This window comes from Capra hircus, chromosome 25, assembly GCF_001704415.2.
Source record: "Capra hircus breed San Clemente chromosome 25, ASM170441v1, whole genome shotgun sequence".
Classification (NCBI taxonomy): domain Eukaryota; kingdom Metazoa; phylum Chordata; class Mammalia; order Artiodactyla; family Bovidae; genus Capra; species Capra hircus.
The window spans coordinates 8495260-8510600 of record NC_030832.1 but is presented as its reverse complement, the minus strand read 5'-3'; the positions used below and the strand labels follow the sequence as shown (position 1 = coordinate 8510600).

General features: G+C 42.9%; 1 protein-coding gene across 1 annotated transcript in view; it reads left to right on the top strand.

The window, feature by feature from the left end:
• Window positions 1-15341, top strand: part of GRIN2A (glutamate ionotropic receptor NMDA type subunit 2A) — a 445041-nt gene that overhangs the window by 297224 nt on the left and 132476 nt on the right. Inside the window, exon 5 of the mRNA XM_018041005.1 lies at window positions 933-1047. Within this exon, the coding sequence (XP_017896494.1) occupies window positions 933-1047 (115 nt within the window). The remainder of the gene's footprint in view (window positions 1-932; window positions 1048-15341) is intronic.

Sequence of the window (15341 nt, the reverse complement as noted above, 5' to 3'; positions counted from 1 at the left end):
AAGCACTACCACAGGACCTTTGCCCATGCTTTGCCTTTTGCTTGGAGTGTGCTTATGTCTTTTCTTATCTAGTTAATGCTGCCTCATTCTTCAGGTCAAGCTGCACTTCCTTTTAAGAGCCTGGTCTGAGCCCCATTTCACTTTCACGGAGCACATACACCCCTACTCCCGCCATCGTAACACTTGTCATCTGTTGTTGTTTAGTTACAAAGTCATGTCTGAATCTTTGCAGCCAATGGACTGCAGGCCACCAGGCTTTTCGGTCCATGGGATTTTCCAGGCCAGAATACTAGAGTGGGTTGCCATTTCCTTCTTCAGGGTATCTTCCTGACTCAGGGATCAAACCCACGTGTCCTGCATTGTGGACAGTTTCTTTACCACTGAGCCACCTGGGAAGCCCAACACTGGTCATATATCTGTGATTAACCAATTAATACCTGTCCTCTCTCTTAGACTATATGCTTCTGGAGAGCAGGGATCATGTCTGTTTTCTTGTTTATCCCCAGCCAACCAGCTGATTGCTGGCATGCAGCAAATATTTAATAAATATTAGTTGAACAAATAATGAATTAATGGGATATCATTTCTTTGATGTTGTATACCATGTGGCTTGTGAGCAAGCAGTTTCCTTTAAAGTAGCTTAAGATGCTTTCAGATCCTCTTGTTAGAAGATCATTGAACAAAGGTCTGTAGTCTGACAGAACAAAAATGTTCCAACTCATCTGTTAATTGCAACCAGTTATGGGAGTCTGGGAGTGATTACAGGTACTGATTAGCACAGCCTGCACAGGTCCTGATGCTTCCACAGGTAGAGGCTGCTGGCAAAGAGTTTACACCTTCTCAGCGTTACACGGATGGTGGCATCTGCTCATTTGTCTGAAACCTCTTAGATTTTTCCCTAAACATTTGTCTTTCTCTCTTCCTTTCTCCAGATTTATGGTCAATGTGACGTGGAATGGCAAAGACTTGTCCTTCACTGAGGAAGGCTACCAGGTGCATCCCAGGCTGGTGGTCATCGTGCTGAACAAGGACCGTGAATGGGAGAAGGTGAGCATCCTTCCATGTGCCAAATACAGGGGAGGCAGGAGAGGATGGGCAACAGGCGGGCTCATACTCCTCCTTTTCCCAAAGCGTTTCCCCCTGAGCGGCTCCAGATGCATCTCAGGGCCCCACTGGGAACAAGACAGACAGATACCGCCAGGCGCGATGGAGGTGCTTTCCTTGCGTGAACTCGGGCAGTTGTGTGTTGCTCTCTGCATTGGGTTCACAGATCTGAGTAGGGAGCATCCTGGAAAGACTTGGAATAATTTAAAGTCAGTGAAGTTTGGTTCGCATCATTACAGTAGCAAGTCTTGACTCTATGGCAGTGATCACACCAGTTTGTCTAAGCCTCGTAACTTGGTACCGTAGTCACACATTTGGCCCTATGAGTGAACCCCCTATATCTTCATTTGTTTGGTCTTTTGCTTTGAGTCCAATCAATTCCAAAACTTAAACGTATCCATTCTTCAAGTCATGGGTTGGAGAGGGATGTTCTGTTTCTTGTAAAGCACAGTTTCCAGTGCATGTATGTGAACTATTAAAAAATATAAAAACTCAGTGTACAGGAAAAGCTTATCTAATGTACCACACAAACTGTGCCCTGAGTCAGAGAGGAGAGACTTCACAGGGAGTTTGGAGATGACCCTGTGAGTACAGTGGCAACATCTGGCCCAGTGACATTCCTCTTCCCCCATAACTCAACTCTCAGCTCTCAAATCCAGTTCAGTTCAGTTCAGTCGCTCAGTCGTGTCTGACTCTTTGTGACCCCATGAATCACAGCATGCCAGGCCTCCCTGTCCATCACCAACTCCTTCACTCAAACTCATGTCCATCGAGTCGATGATGCCATCCAGCCATCTCATCCTCTGTCGTCCCCTTCTCCTCCTGCCCCCAATCCCTCCCAGCGTCAGAGTCTTTTCCAATGAGTCAACTCTTCACATGAGGTGGCCAAAGTACTGGAGTTTCAGCTTTAGCATCATTCCTTCCAAAGAACACCCAGGACCAATCTCCTTTAGAATGAACTGGTTGGATCTCCTTGCAGTCCAAGGGACTCTCAAGAGTCTTCTCCAACACCACAGTTCAAAAGCATCAATTCTTCAGCACTCAACTTTCTTCACAGTCCAACTCTCACATCCATACATGACCACAGGAAAAACCATAGCCTTGACTAGACATATCTTTGTTGGCAAAGTAATGTCTCTGCTTTTGAATATGCTATCTAGGTTGGTCATAATTTTCCTTTCAAGGAGTAAGCGTCTTTTAATTTCATGGCTGCAATCACCATCTGCAGGGATTTTGGAGCCCCCAAAAATAAAGTCTGACACTGTTTCCACTTTTTCCCCATCTAGTTCCCATGAAGTGATGGGACCGGATGCCATGATCTTCATTTTCTGAATGTTGAGCTTTAAGCCAACTTTTTCACTCTCTACTTTCAATTTCATCAAGAGGCTTTTTAGTTCCTCTTCACTTTCTGCCATAAGGGTGGTGTCATCTGCGTATATGAGGTTATTGATATTTCTCCCGGCAATCTTGATTCCAGCTTGTGCTTCCTCCAGTCCAGCATTTCTCATGATGTACTCTACATATAAGTTAAATAAGCAGGGTGACAATATACAGACTTGAAGTACTCCTTTTCCTATTTGGAACCAGTCTGTTGTTCCATGTCCAGTTCTAACTGTTGCTTCCTGGCCTGCATACAGATTTCTCAAGAGTCAGGTCAGGTGGTCTGGTATTCCCATCTCTTTCAGAATTTTCCACAGTTTATTGTGATCCACACAGTCAAAGGCTTTGGCATAGTCAAGAAAACAGAAATAGATGTTTTTCTGGAACTCTCTTGCTTTTTCCATGATCCAGTGGATGTTGGCAATTTGATCTCTGGTTCCTCTGCCTTTTCTAAAACCAGATTGAATATCAGGAAGTTCACGGTTCACGTACTGCTGAAGCCTGGCTTGGAGAATTTTGAGCATTACTTTACTAGCGTGTGAGATGAGTGCAATTGTGTGGTAGTTTGAGCATTCTTTGGCATTGCCTTTCTTTGAGATTGGAATGAAAACTGACCTTTTCCAGTCCTGTGGCCACTGCTGAGTTTTCCAAATTTGCTGGCATATTGAGTGCAGCACTTTCACAGCATCATCTTTCAGGATTTGAAATAGCTCAACTGGAATTCCATCTCCTCCACTAGCTTTGTTTGTAGTGATGGTTTCTAAGGCCCACTTGACTTCACATTCCAGGAGGTCTAGCTCTAGGTGAGTGATCACACCATTGTGATTATCTGGGTTGTGAAGCTCTTTTTTTTGTACAGTTCTCCTGTGTATTCTTGCTACCTGTTCTTAATATCTTCTGCTTCTGTTAGGTCCGAACCATTTCTGTCCTTTATTGAGCCCATCTTTGCATGAACTGTTCCCTTGGTATCTCTAATTTTCTTGAAGAGATCTCTAGTCTTTCTCATTCTGTTCTTTTCCTGTATTTCTTTGCATTGATCTCTGAGGAAGGCTTTCTTATCTCTCCTTGCTATTCTTTGGAACTCTGCATTCAGATGCTTATATCTTTCCTTTTCTCCTTTGCTTTTCACTTCTCTTCTTTTCACAGCTATTTGTAAGGCCTCCTCAAACAGCCATTTTGCTTTTTTCATTTCTTTTCCATGGGGATGGTCTTGATCCCTGTCTCCTGTACAATGTCACGAACCTCCGTCCATAGTTCATCAGGCACTCTGTCTATCAGATCTAGACCCTTAAATCTATTTCTCACTTCCACTGTATAATCATAAGGGATTTGATTTAGGTCATACCTGAATGGTCTAGCAGTTTCCCCCACTTTTTTCAATTTAAGTCTGAATTTGGCAATAAGGAGTTCATGATCTGAGCCAAATTAGTCATCACAAAATCACATGGAAAGCAGAATAAAAGATAATGAAAAGGAAAAAGGACTATATTGTTATCACATCTTTTTGGACAAGCAGTGCCATGTCTCTGAACCACTTTAGCAGCCCCAGATTTGTCTTCACTTGGCACATCAGACCTATGGGTAGGAAGACATGGGATATAGTGTGGAAGTCATATTATACTTAACTAGAATCAGACGACAAAAGACTGTGCAAACAGAAGCATTGCCTTTGGAGTAGGGGGCCGGTGACAGATTCCTGCAGGGGGATGATGCAGAGGAAGCTTCGGAGTTTGTGCTGCTGCATCCAGGAGCTACCAAGTTCCCATTCCTTCCAGTGCACTTGAAACAGCGACCAAAGTAGACTATATGCTGGAGCCTGAAGTAAGTCTGTTTAAAAGGGTTCCAATATGCCCAGTGCATTCTTTGACCATAGCAGCACTGAAATAAAAATTAATGATAAGAAGATATGCAGGAGACACTGGTTCGATTCTTGGGCCGGGAAGACTGCCTGCAGAAAGAAATGGCAAGTCGCTCTAGTATTCCTGCCTAGGTAATCCCATGGACAGAGGAGCCCGGTGGGCTACGGCACATGGAGTCACAAAGTGTTGGACGTGGCTTAGCAACTAAACCACAACAGTGAAAGCTCAACATATCAAAATTTGAAGAATAAAGTTGGTGACATGCTAACAGGGAAATCCATAGCTTTCAATGCTTATAATTTTATAAAAAGGAAATTGTAAAGTCAGGCTCCTCTGTCCATGGGGTTTTCCAGGCAATAGTACTGGAGTGAATTGCCATTTCCTTCTCCAGCGAATCTTCCCGACCCAGGGATGGAACCCAGGTCTCCTGCATTGTAGACAGACGCTTTACCGTCTGAGCTACCAGGGTAGTCCCTACATTAAGGCACTAGATGAAAAATAGAGCAAACTAAACCCAAATGAAGTAGAGAAAGAATATGATAAGTGTAAAAATCAACAAAGTAGAACATAAAGTATAAAGAAAATCAGCAAAGCCAATAGCCAATCTGAATAGTTCCTGAGAAACTTCATTCAAAACTAAAACCCTTCCCATTTAAAAAACAAAACTTCATCCCCGTGCACCAGCCCCCAGAGATGATATGGGGTGGGAGGTGGGAGGGGGGTTCGTGTTTGGGAACTCATGTACACCCGTGGTGGATTCACGTCAATGTATGGCAAAACCAATACAGTATTGTAAAGTAAAATAAGGTAAAAATAAAATTTAAACAAAAAATAAATAAAAAAATAAGAAACAAAACTTCAGGCCTAAATGGCTTCACTGTAAATTCTATCTATCAAATATTTTTAAAAGAAATAATGCAAATCTACCCAGAGATTTTCAGTATTTTAGTAATCACAGTTCAGCAATATATTGGAAAAGGAAACTGCATTATGGATAAGTGGGGTTTATTCTAGGAATGCAAAATTGGTTTAACATAAAAAAATAAATCAGTATAATTTGCCATATTGACATAATAAGGAGAAAATTATATAAACATCTCAATAGATGCAGACAAACCATTGGACAAAATCCAATATCCTTTTTTTTTTTTTTTTTACTGGAATATAATTGCTTTACAGTGTTGTGTTGGTTTCTTTGTACAACATCATGGACCAGCCGTATGTGTACGTGTATCCCTCCCTCATGAGCCTCCCTCCCACCCCCTCATCCCACCCCCCGCCAGGTCATCAACAGGCACCAAGCTGAGCTCCCTGGGCTGTACAGCCGCTTCCCACTGTGTTACACGTGGCAGTGTGTGTACCAATATCCATTCTTGATAAACAAGAGCCATTCCTCAATCTGATAAAAGTTATCTATGAAAATTCTTAGCTAATATCTTATATAATGATGAGATAATGGAAATAGGTTCATAAATATATATTCAAATGATTTTTGATGAATAATTACAACAATGGGAGAAAGAAAAGCCTTTTTAATAAGTGCTGCTAGGTCAACTGGATATTCTTAGTGAGAAAATAAAAAAAGCAAAACAAACCAAAAGCAACCTTGACTCAGTTCATACTATACACAGAAACTTAAAATAAATTTCAGACTTAAATGTAAAATTTCTATAAGAAAAAATTAGGAAGATATTTTTGAGCTATAAGAAAGCATACAGTAAAAGTAAGAAACTGGACTCCATCAAAATTTAAATCTTTTGTCGTGTATAGACACTGTTAGAAAATGAAAAAGGCAAGCCACACATTCAGAAAAAATATTTTTAAAAATTATCTGAATCAAAGGACTCATATCCAGAATATATGAAGAACTGCTATAAATCAATAATAAAAAGAAAATCAACACAATTAAAATGGGAGATTGACTTAGGAATTTTACAAAAAAAAACTTAGTCAAATGGCCATTAAATACATGAAAACATGCTTAACATCCATGATAATCAGAGACATGCAAATTAAAACCACGGTGAGCTACCACTTCATACCCCCTGCTTGGCTAAAATGAAAAGGCCCAACAATACCAAGTGTTGTTAAGAGCATGTGGTGGTTTGGCCACTCAGGCATGGCTGACTCTTTGTGACCCCATGGACTGTAGCCCACCAGGCTCCCCTGTCCATGGGGATTCTCCAGCCAAGAATACTAGAGTAGGTTGCCATGCCCTCCTCCAGGGGATCTTCCCTACCAGGTATTAAACCCAGGTCTCTTGCACTGCAGGTGAATTCTTTACCATTTGAGCCACCAGGGAAGCGCTTATGATCCAGCAATTTCACTCCAGCAATTCACTCCAGCAACTCACTCTAGTGTTTTTGCCTGGAGAATTCCATGGACAGAGGAGCCTGGTGGGATACAGTCCATGGGGTCACAAAGAGCTGGACATGACTGAGTGACGAACAGTATGACCCAGCACTCCTAGGTATGATCCAGCAATTCCACTCCTAGGTACTTACTGCAAAGACATGTAAAAATATACCCCAAAAGTAATATTTGTGAAAGACATTCATAATAACAAAACATCAGGAAGAAATCAAAGATTCATCAACAAGGATATATACATTATATATATATGAATATACATATGAATATATATATTCAACAAGGTAAATACATTATATATATATTCATGAAATGGATTGAAAATGAAAGTTGCTCAGTCCATGGCATTCTCCAGGCCATAATAGTCGAGTGGGTAGCCTTTCCCATCGCCAGGGGATCGTCCCAACCCAGGGATTGAACCCAGGTCTCCCACATTGCAGGCGGATTCTTTACCAGCTGAGCCACAAGGGAAGCCCAAGAATATTGGAGTGGATACCCTCTCCCTTCTCCAGCAGATCTTCCTGACCCAGGAATTGAACCAGAGTCTCCTGCATTGCAGGCAGATTCTTTACCAACTGAGCTATCAGGGAAACCCATAAAATGGATTGCTACACGTGAATAAGTTGTGAGCTTGTAATACCCACAACAATGTGAATGAATTGCAGAGGCATTATGTTGAACGAATGAAGCCAGACGCAGAAGATGATACTGTATATCATCTTCCATTTGTATGAAGTTCAAGGAGAGACAACACTAGTCTGTGGGGTCAGATACCAGAATGATGCCTGGAGGAGGGCATGGCAACCCACTCCAGGATTCTTGCCTGGAGAATCCCATGGACCGAGGAGCCTGGCGGGCTATAGTCCAAAGGACCACACAGAGTCAGACACAAGCGACCCAGAATGATGGGTGTTTTTATGGAGGAGAAAATTAATAGGAAAAATGCCCAGGCAACTTTCTAGTGTTATAACAATATTCCCTGTCGTGAACATTTGTCAAAATCCATCCAGCCACCACAAAAGATTTGATTATTTTACTGCTTGCCATTGTATCTTAATTAAAAGCTATGTTTTGAAGCCATTCAAACTGAGATACCCTGTACAATGAATTACCGATGTTTACTGAATTTTCATACTCAACTCCATGACATGAGTACTATTGATGACAACAATAACTGTTGTTAATTGAACACTTGCTCAGTATGTCCTTTATGTGGTACACCCAGGCTCTGAGTGACAACTTGGTTTGTTTATCCCTTCCACAAATATTTATTCAGGGCCTGGTGTGTGTGCCAGGTGCCATTCTTGGTGCTTGGAATCTGTCAGTGAACAGAACAGACAAGAAAGCAATTTCTGAGTCACTGAACTTAGATTCTAGTGTATGTGGAGAGGGATGGGGTGGGGTTTTGTGCATTTTGGTGATGCTTCAGGAGAGCGTTGGATTCTGTCCCCAGGAGTTAGCTCCACTCTTCCCTCTGATGTACCCTATAGCCCACCGTCCTAAGTGGTGCACAGCTCCATGTCTGAGCTGGTTCCTTTATGCATCTGAGACCTTGAACATGCTTTTTATTTTTCTTTCCTGTAATGCTTTCCTGTATCCTCACTTTCTTTTATTCAGCCCTCAAATTCTGGCTTCTCTTTCCTCTTGCAAATGGAAAGTCAAAATGCAACTTACTTTTTTTTCTTATCCATAATGGGAGGTAGAGAACTCAAGCCTGTCTGTCTGCCTTTGGTGTTTACACTTGGGGGTTATTTTTCCACCTTTTGAAGTTACACAATTGGAGGATCACTCTTGGAGCTGTAAAATCATTCTCGTTGGTCAGATTTCACCAGTCCTGGGTCAGGCTCGGCTCACACCTGTGAACTCTCCTCGCTGCCTTTGGACCTGGCTCGTTTGCCAGGAAGTGTGTTTACAAGGGAGGTCACTGCAGTGCAGTTGATAACACTGCATAAAAGAAGGCTGCCCTTGACAGACTCCATTTCCATCTACAGAAAAAAAAAATACCTTTTTTAATAGTTTGCATGTCCTCCTTCAAATTTCTGTTGAAATATAGCAATTTCCCAAAGAAAAAGGCAGCTCGGGGAATTGCTGCCGAGTCAAGCTTAGAATGTACAAATGCTTCCTGTAGTTGCTCCGTTCTCTGGCGCTCAGGGGATCCAGTGCTTCAGAAATAGCTCCTTGTGCTTCTGTCTTGAAGAAAGAGGAAGCCAGTGGAGCAGGTAAATACCCATCATGTTACCCTGCAAGCCCTCCCCAGCAGCATCGTCTGATAAGGCAGGTCAGCAGAGGGCAAGGCCTGCAGAAAGGGGTAGCTGTTAGTCTGGGACTCAGAGGAGATTTCTTTTCATCTCCAAGGTCATCCAGTAGCGTCCCTGGAAGCAGCAGCGTGTAATGAGGGTGTCTTGGACAACATGACAAGCCCTTAGAGGGACACTGGCTTTATGCTGGGGCTTTGTGTGCAGCAGGGGTGGACGGTTCCGATGCCTTGCACAGCCTGCTTGTGTTCAGCAGACACACAGCTCAGGGCTGAGCAGACTTCCCTCCAGCACACTGGAACCTCCACGCCCTTTGCTTCTCTCACCCTTTCCAATGGCTTTGCTCTGCATTGGAGCATAATGAGTTCAAGCCTTCCCAGTTGTTCAGTCGCTCAGTTGTGTCCGACTCTGTGACTTCATGGACTGCAGCATGCCAGGCTTCCCTGTCCTTCACTATCTCCTGGAGTTTTCTGAAACTCCTGTTTATTGAGTCGGTGATGCCATCCCACCAATCTCATCCTCTGTGGTCCCCTTCTCTTCCCGCTCTCAATCTTTGTAGCATCAGGGTCTTTTCCAATGAGTTGGTTCTTCACATCTGGTGGCCAAAGTATTGCAGCCCAGAGGTGCTTGAAAATAATATCCTGGATACAAGCCAATTGGCACCCTGGGCCAATACAGTCAGTACCCTCTGTGGGCCAACTCGGTGGCCAACATTTCATCTGCACCGGGGTGGGGGACAAAGATAGGTAGGAAGCAACCCCCTCTCCCCAAGTAGCTCATGACTGAGCCATCTCCAGGGAGAAAGGGGTGGACTTGACTTGGTTAGTTGGGGAAGTCTTCTTGAGGGAATGGACATTGAGTAATAGATTAGATTTCTCCACATTGAATCACTTTCTTATTAACTACTTGAAAAAATCCTTTGGAAATAATTCCATTTACCATTTTAGGGTTATACCAGATTTAAAATGAAAATATGTGTGCATATCAATGTAACATACATACAGACAAGCTTTATGTGTGTGTGTACTCATTTGTGTACGACTCTTTGTGACCCCACAGACTGTAGTCCACCAGGCTTTTCTGTCCATGGGATTTCTCAGGCAAGAATACTGAAATGGGTAGCCATTCCCTTCTTCAGGGCATCTTTCTGACCCAGAGATCGAACCCTGGTCTCCTGCACTGAAGGCAGATTCTTTACCATCTGAGCCACCAGGGAAGCTAATTGAGGACAACAGAGATGCCCCAGAAGACAGAAGGGAGACAGACCCATGATTACCTCTTCTTAAACTGAGGGTCTGTCTCCCATCTCTCATGCATCCACTGCCCCCTTCAATCTGACCACTCTGGCTGCGTTCTTTTTGGTGCCCTTTGTCTCAGCTGCTTTCCTCACTGTGATAACTCCCAGGTCCTTGTCTCCAGCCCAGATATCTCCTGGTCTACCAGACTTGCCACCTGGACACCCTAACATGGACAGCCCATAGCCCTCCAACTTTTTTCTTATTCAAAACCAAAGTCATCATCTTCCTCTCCCAAATATGGTCATTCTCCTGGGTCCCATCACAGAAAGCTTCATTCTTATCCTCCTAAGATCTCCCAAGCCCTTATATTTGCTTGTCATCTGCTCATTCTCTGTCTCAGATCCTATTTGAACATTTTCCTCTTTTTGCCAAGGATACCCCTTCTGGATAATCCAAAGTGAGTTGAGTCCTTTCCGCTTTGTACTAACCTATATACTAGTCCCTAAGAGTGTTAACAGCTTATATTGCAATTGCTTTCTTGCACATCCATCTTCACCTGGACTGTGAGCCCCACCAGGGAAAGGTCTGTTCCCTCCATGTGTTTCTTCAGTTGCACCATGAGGCACTGTTTCAGTGCCTACAAGGGCCTCTCTACAATCTGCTGAGAATGCTGACTTCAGCCAGTATTTACTAAGATCTACTCTATATCAAGAACTGTGCTGAGCAGTTTGTATCCATGATCTCCTTTAGTCATTTCAACACCTCCTCTACAGTAGGTATTCTTTTCCTTGCCTCGTAAATGGAAATTCAGGTTCAGGGAGGCCAGGGACTAGGTTTAGATCCTGTGTGTGATGGAAGCAGGATGCGAATGGAGGCTTGCCTGACCCCACAGACTGCCTTCCTAATACTTATATCATACTCAATAACAGGTAGTGGGAAGGGATATTTTAGAGGGGAAATGAAGGGAGATCCTCCCATCTGTAGAGTGACACCACCTCCTTATTCTCACTGGATGCAGCAGGTTCCACTCAAACCCAGCCAGTGGGAACCTGGGGTATCAGCATTTATCGCATCTCACAGGTGCTCTTTCTTTTTCATTCTACTGAAGTCCCACCTTCCAATCTGGCTCCTGGAAGTAGGGAATTGTACCCTGCCTCTGAATCTCATGCATAACGAAGCAGATGACAGGTAAAGAATTCCTAGTACAGATATGATAAAGGAGATCTTAGGAAAAGCTAAGATTGATCCCCCGTTCTGGCTGTGGCATATCATTGTGATACCCGCTCTATCGAGGCTGTCACCCACCATGATGTATACATGGGGTGCAGTTCTTTCATGACGGGCTTGCTAATTATAAAAAGTTGTAACTCCCTGCCTTCTAAATCATTCTATTTCAACTACCCCTCTATCACTGTCCCATCACATTTAACGTAGATGGCTGAGTCTCACGGTTCACGTGCACATTTCTAATGTGTGTGCTTGCTTGTGTGTGTGTGTGAGTGTATGTGCAGTATCAATTACCTGCCAAAAGGTTCATCCTGCTAAAAGACGGAAGTATTTATGGAGACATTATGCTTGGCATATGCACACACATGCTCCAATGATTATGTTGAAGAAATCATGGAGGAAAATTGTAATCAGGAAGACACCAGTAAGTGACAATTGATAGAGCAATTGCACAGATTGTTAAAACTGAAGTGCATTGTTTTCATAGCCTATACGCGGCCAGGAATATGTTATGCCTTCTCCTATGTGCTCGCTTTGCTTAGAAAAACTATGGTGGTCCATTGATGAAGCTGTGAATTCTGGCTCTGACAAGCACTGAAGGAATACTGTTCGTCTTCAGGTTTTCCTTTGCCATTCTATCGCTGGCACTCAGTAGCTGAGACTCAGTAACTGTTTGTAGAATGGATACAAGAATGAAAGAACTTTCTCATGAACCTTTCCAAATGAGGAACATCTTTTAATATGGTCAACTTACAAGTGTGGTACTGTTAATATTTTGGTTATTTTTTTATATTTCTATGTTATTTCTATGTTGTTCTTGCATCTCAAGCTCTTCAACAGAACACCCGAAGATGACTGAATAAAATCCCATAGCCATATCAGAGTCACCGTGGAAAAGATGTCAAAATGTTAGCACTACCTCAAACCTGCGGAAGAATCGTTTCTGACTCTGCTTTGTCATAAGCTCCCCTAGCGACGCCCATTAAAGGTGCAGAACTGCCGGTTTAGGGCATGAATTTACTCTTTGTCATCCTGAAAAAGAGTCGTTTGATCTAGGTCATCCTAGTTATCAGGGCTTCCTGCTTCTCAGCCTTTGTATGTCTTGCTTATTTTGGAACACACGGCTTAGTAGCAGTGTTTAAGAGCAGGGGTGCAGAAGAAAAGGAAATAAGAAGAGCGACGTCTTCTTGCACCAGTTGTAATCTCTGCTGAGCGGCACAGTAACAATGCCAAGTAAAATGGTGTTTATGGATGTAGTACAGTTCCTGTCACCTGGTGTGTCTTCCATAAATACTGAGTTATTAAGTGACTGATTTTTTTCAGTTAAAAGCATCTCCCTTAAATAGAGATGGTTGAGTTTGGAGTATATAAACCTTATTTAGTCACACATTCATTCCATCAAACAAAATTTCCTGAGTACCTGCTATGTGCAAGTCACTGTTGAGGGATGCAGTGAGACATAGACCAGCCTTAGAGGGTCATAGGGCATGAGGAGATGCTGATAACTACGAGACAATATGAAATGTGCCACAGAAGATGCTCCAATCTAAAAGTCTATGGTATTTATAAAAGGGATCTGTTATGTATAGGCTCTAAGAGGGTCAAGGGCATCCATACAGAGAGCTTCTCATTTGAACAAGGTCTCAGATTAGACCTTCTGGACACGTATAATAAGGAGGTTCTTCCATGAAGAAGGACCATCAAACGCCAATGTCCAGAGGCAAGCATGCTCAAGGCTCATTTGAGGAAGAGTTCAGTGAGTCTGAAGCATTCTGCCTTGTATGGTAGGCAGGATTCTAAGAATGACTCCCAATGACCCTCATTCTTCTGTGATCCTCTCTTGGAAAGTGAATATGATGAGACATGCCTTTTGTGATTGAAAGAAGTTTTTCAGTTGATTCTGAGTTCATCAAAAAGACTGTTAGCCGGGTGAGCCTAACCTAATCACATCAGCCTTTTAAAAGTAGAGAGTTTTCTGAAACTAATAGCAAGAGAAGTCAGAGAGATTTGAGCCCAAGCAGGAATGGATTTGAGGACTGAGGGGACCACATGACAGGGAGTGCAAATGACCACTAGGAGCTGAGTTTAGACGCTGACCAACAGCCTGCAAGGAAACAAGAACTTCAGTCCTACAGCCTCTAGAACTGAACTCTGCCAATGACCTGAGTGAGTCTGGAAGTGCATTTTTCCCAGATCCTGCAGCTATGAGCCCAGCTGGCTCACAGCTTGGTTTTGGCCCCATGAGATCCCGAGCAGAGAACCCGGCTGAGCCTGGCCGAACTTCTGACCTACAGAACTGTGAGGTAATAAAGGGGCATTGTCTCAAGTGGCTATGTTTGAGGTAATCTGTTAGATGACAATAGAAAGTGAATACAGATTGTTCAAAGGGAAAGTATGGGAATGAAGGACCAGCTGGAATTTGAATTATAGGCTGTGGGGTTTTATTTTGGGGAGTCATCTTGGGAGTATTGTTGAGGAGCCAAATGGGAGAACAACATAAAAATAATAGCAGTAATAGCTAACACTTGTTCAGTACTGATGATATACTATGCAGGGTGCTAAGCATTCAAATATATTAACTATCTAATCCTCAGATAAACACTATGATGCAGATGCTACTGTTCTCTTTTACATATGTAGGGGATAAGCGTTAGTCGCTCAGTTGTGTCCGACTCTTTCTGACCCCATGGACTGGAGGCTGCCAGGCTCCTCCATCCATGGGATCTTCCAGGCAAGAATACTGGAGTGGGTTGCCATTTCCTTCTCCACGGGATCTTCCCGACCCAGGAATCGAACCCTGGCTCTCTGCATTTCAGGCAGACTCTTTACCATCTGAGCCACCAGGGAAACCCCGTGTAGGGGATAAGACCCTGAGAAATTCAGGAACTTGCTCAAGATGACAGAGCTGGTAAGTTGCAAAGCCAGGATATGAACCCCACAGCCTACGCCCTTAGACATAAACTAAACTACTTCTTTAAAAATGAAGCGGTGATTGGCGTGACTCTTTGGGAAATTTTCTAAGGGGCTCTTTAAGTAGCTCAGGTTAAAGGGAATGTGGGTGTGAGCAGGAGCTTTGGCAGTGGCATCTGAGAAACTCCAGAAACAGAACTGAAAGCACATAGCATAGACTGGATGATTTGCTGAGAGGCTCATGAAAGAGAGAAGTCAGTCAGATTAAAACGACTCTTTTTAAGGCATGGGTTTGGGCTTTGGCATTTCTGAACTGAGCATTTCCAGAAGAAATTCATCATGCAGGTGACATGACATGAACCTGTAAGTGACATGGCTCGTCTCTCCTTCTCCCCCTCTTTCCCTTTCTCTGTATTTCCTTTATTCTCCAAAAATCCACAGCTAATGTTAAGTGCCCTTGTGTAAGATGGGTTTTGTAATATCACTCCCTTAGCAGAAGCTGTATAAAATTTCATTTGTTTCCTTATAGAATGATCATCACGTTTCTCAAATGATGTGAGCCCCATGAGAGGGAAAGTTTAGCCATTACAAAAGATTTAAAATTATCCTCTGACTTCCCTAGAGTCATACACAGTGACTCTTTTAAATACCTATGTGGTATACAGTGTGTTAGGTCACAGTGGGGAGAAGACAGTAGGTGTCTAGCAAATTAACACATCAAAGTGAAACGAGTGATGTCATCTTCTTGTGTGCATGCGTGTGTTTCTGCCTTGCGGGGTTAATTTTTCTTTCTTTCTCTTTTTGCAGTTGTAACCTATGTCCAACTCCAAAAAGCACAGGGATTGAACTGTGCTTTTCTGCAAGGCAATATTCTGCTAATAGTTTTCTAGATTTCTAAAAAAATGTTTAGAAGTAGTTCATAGAAAAGACATCTCTAGGGGAACATGCATTGATGAGAATATTGGTAAAGATGATTGATGATGGTGGTCATGATAATG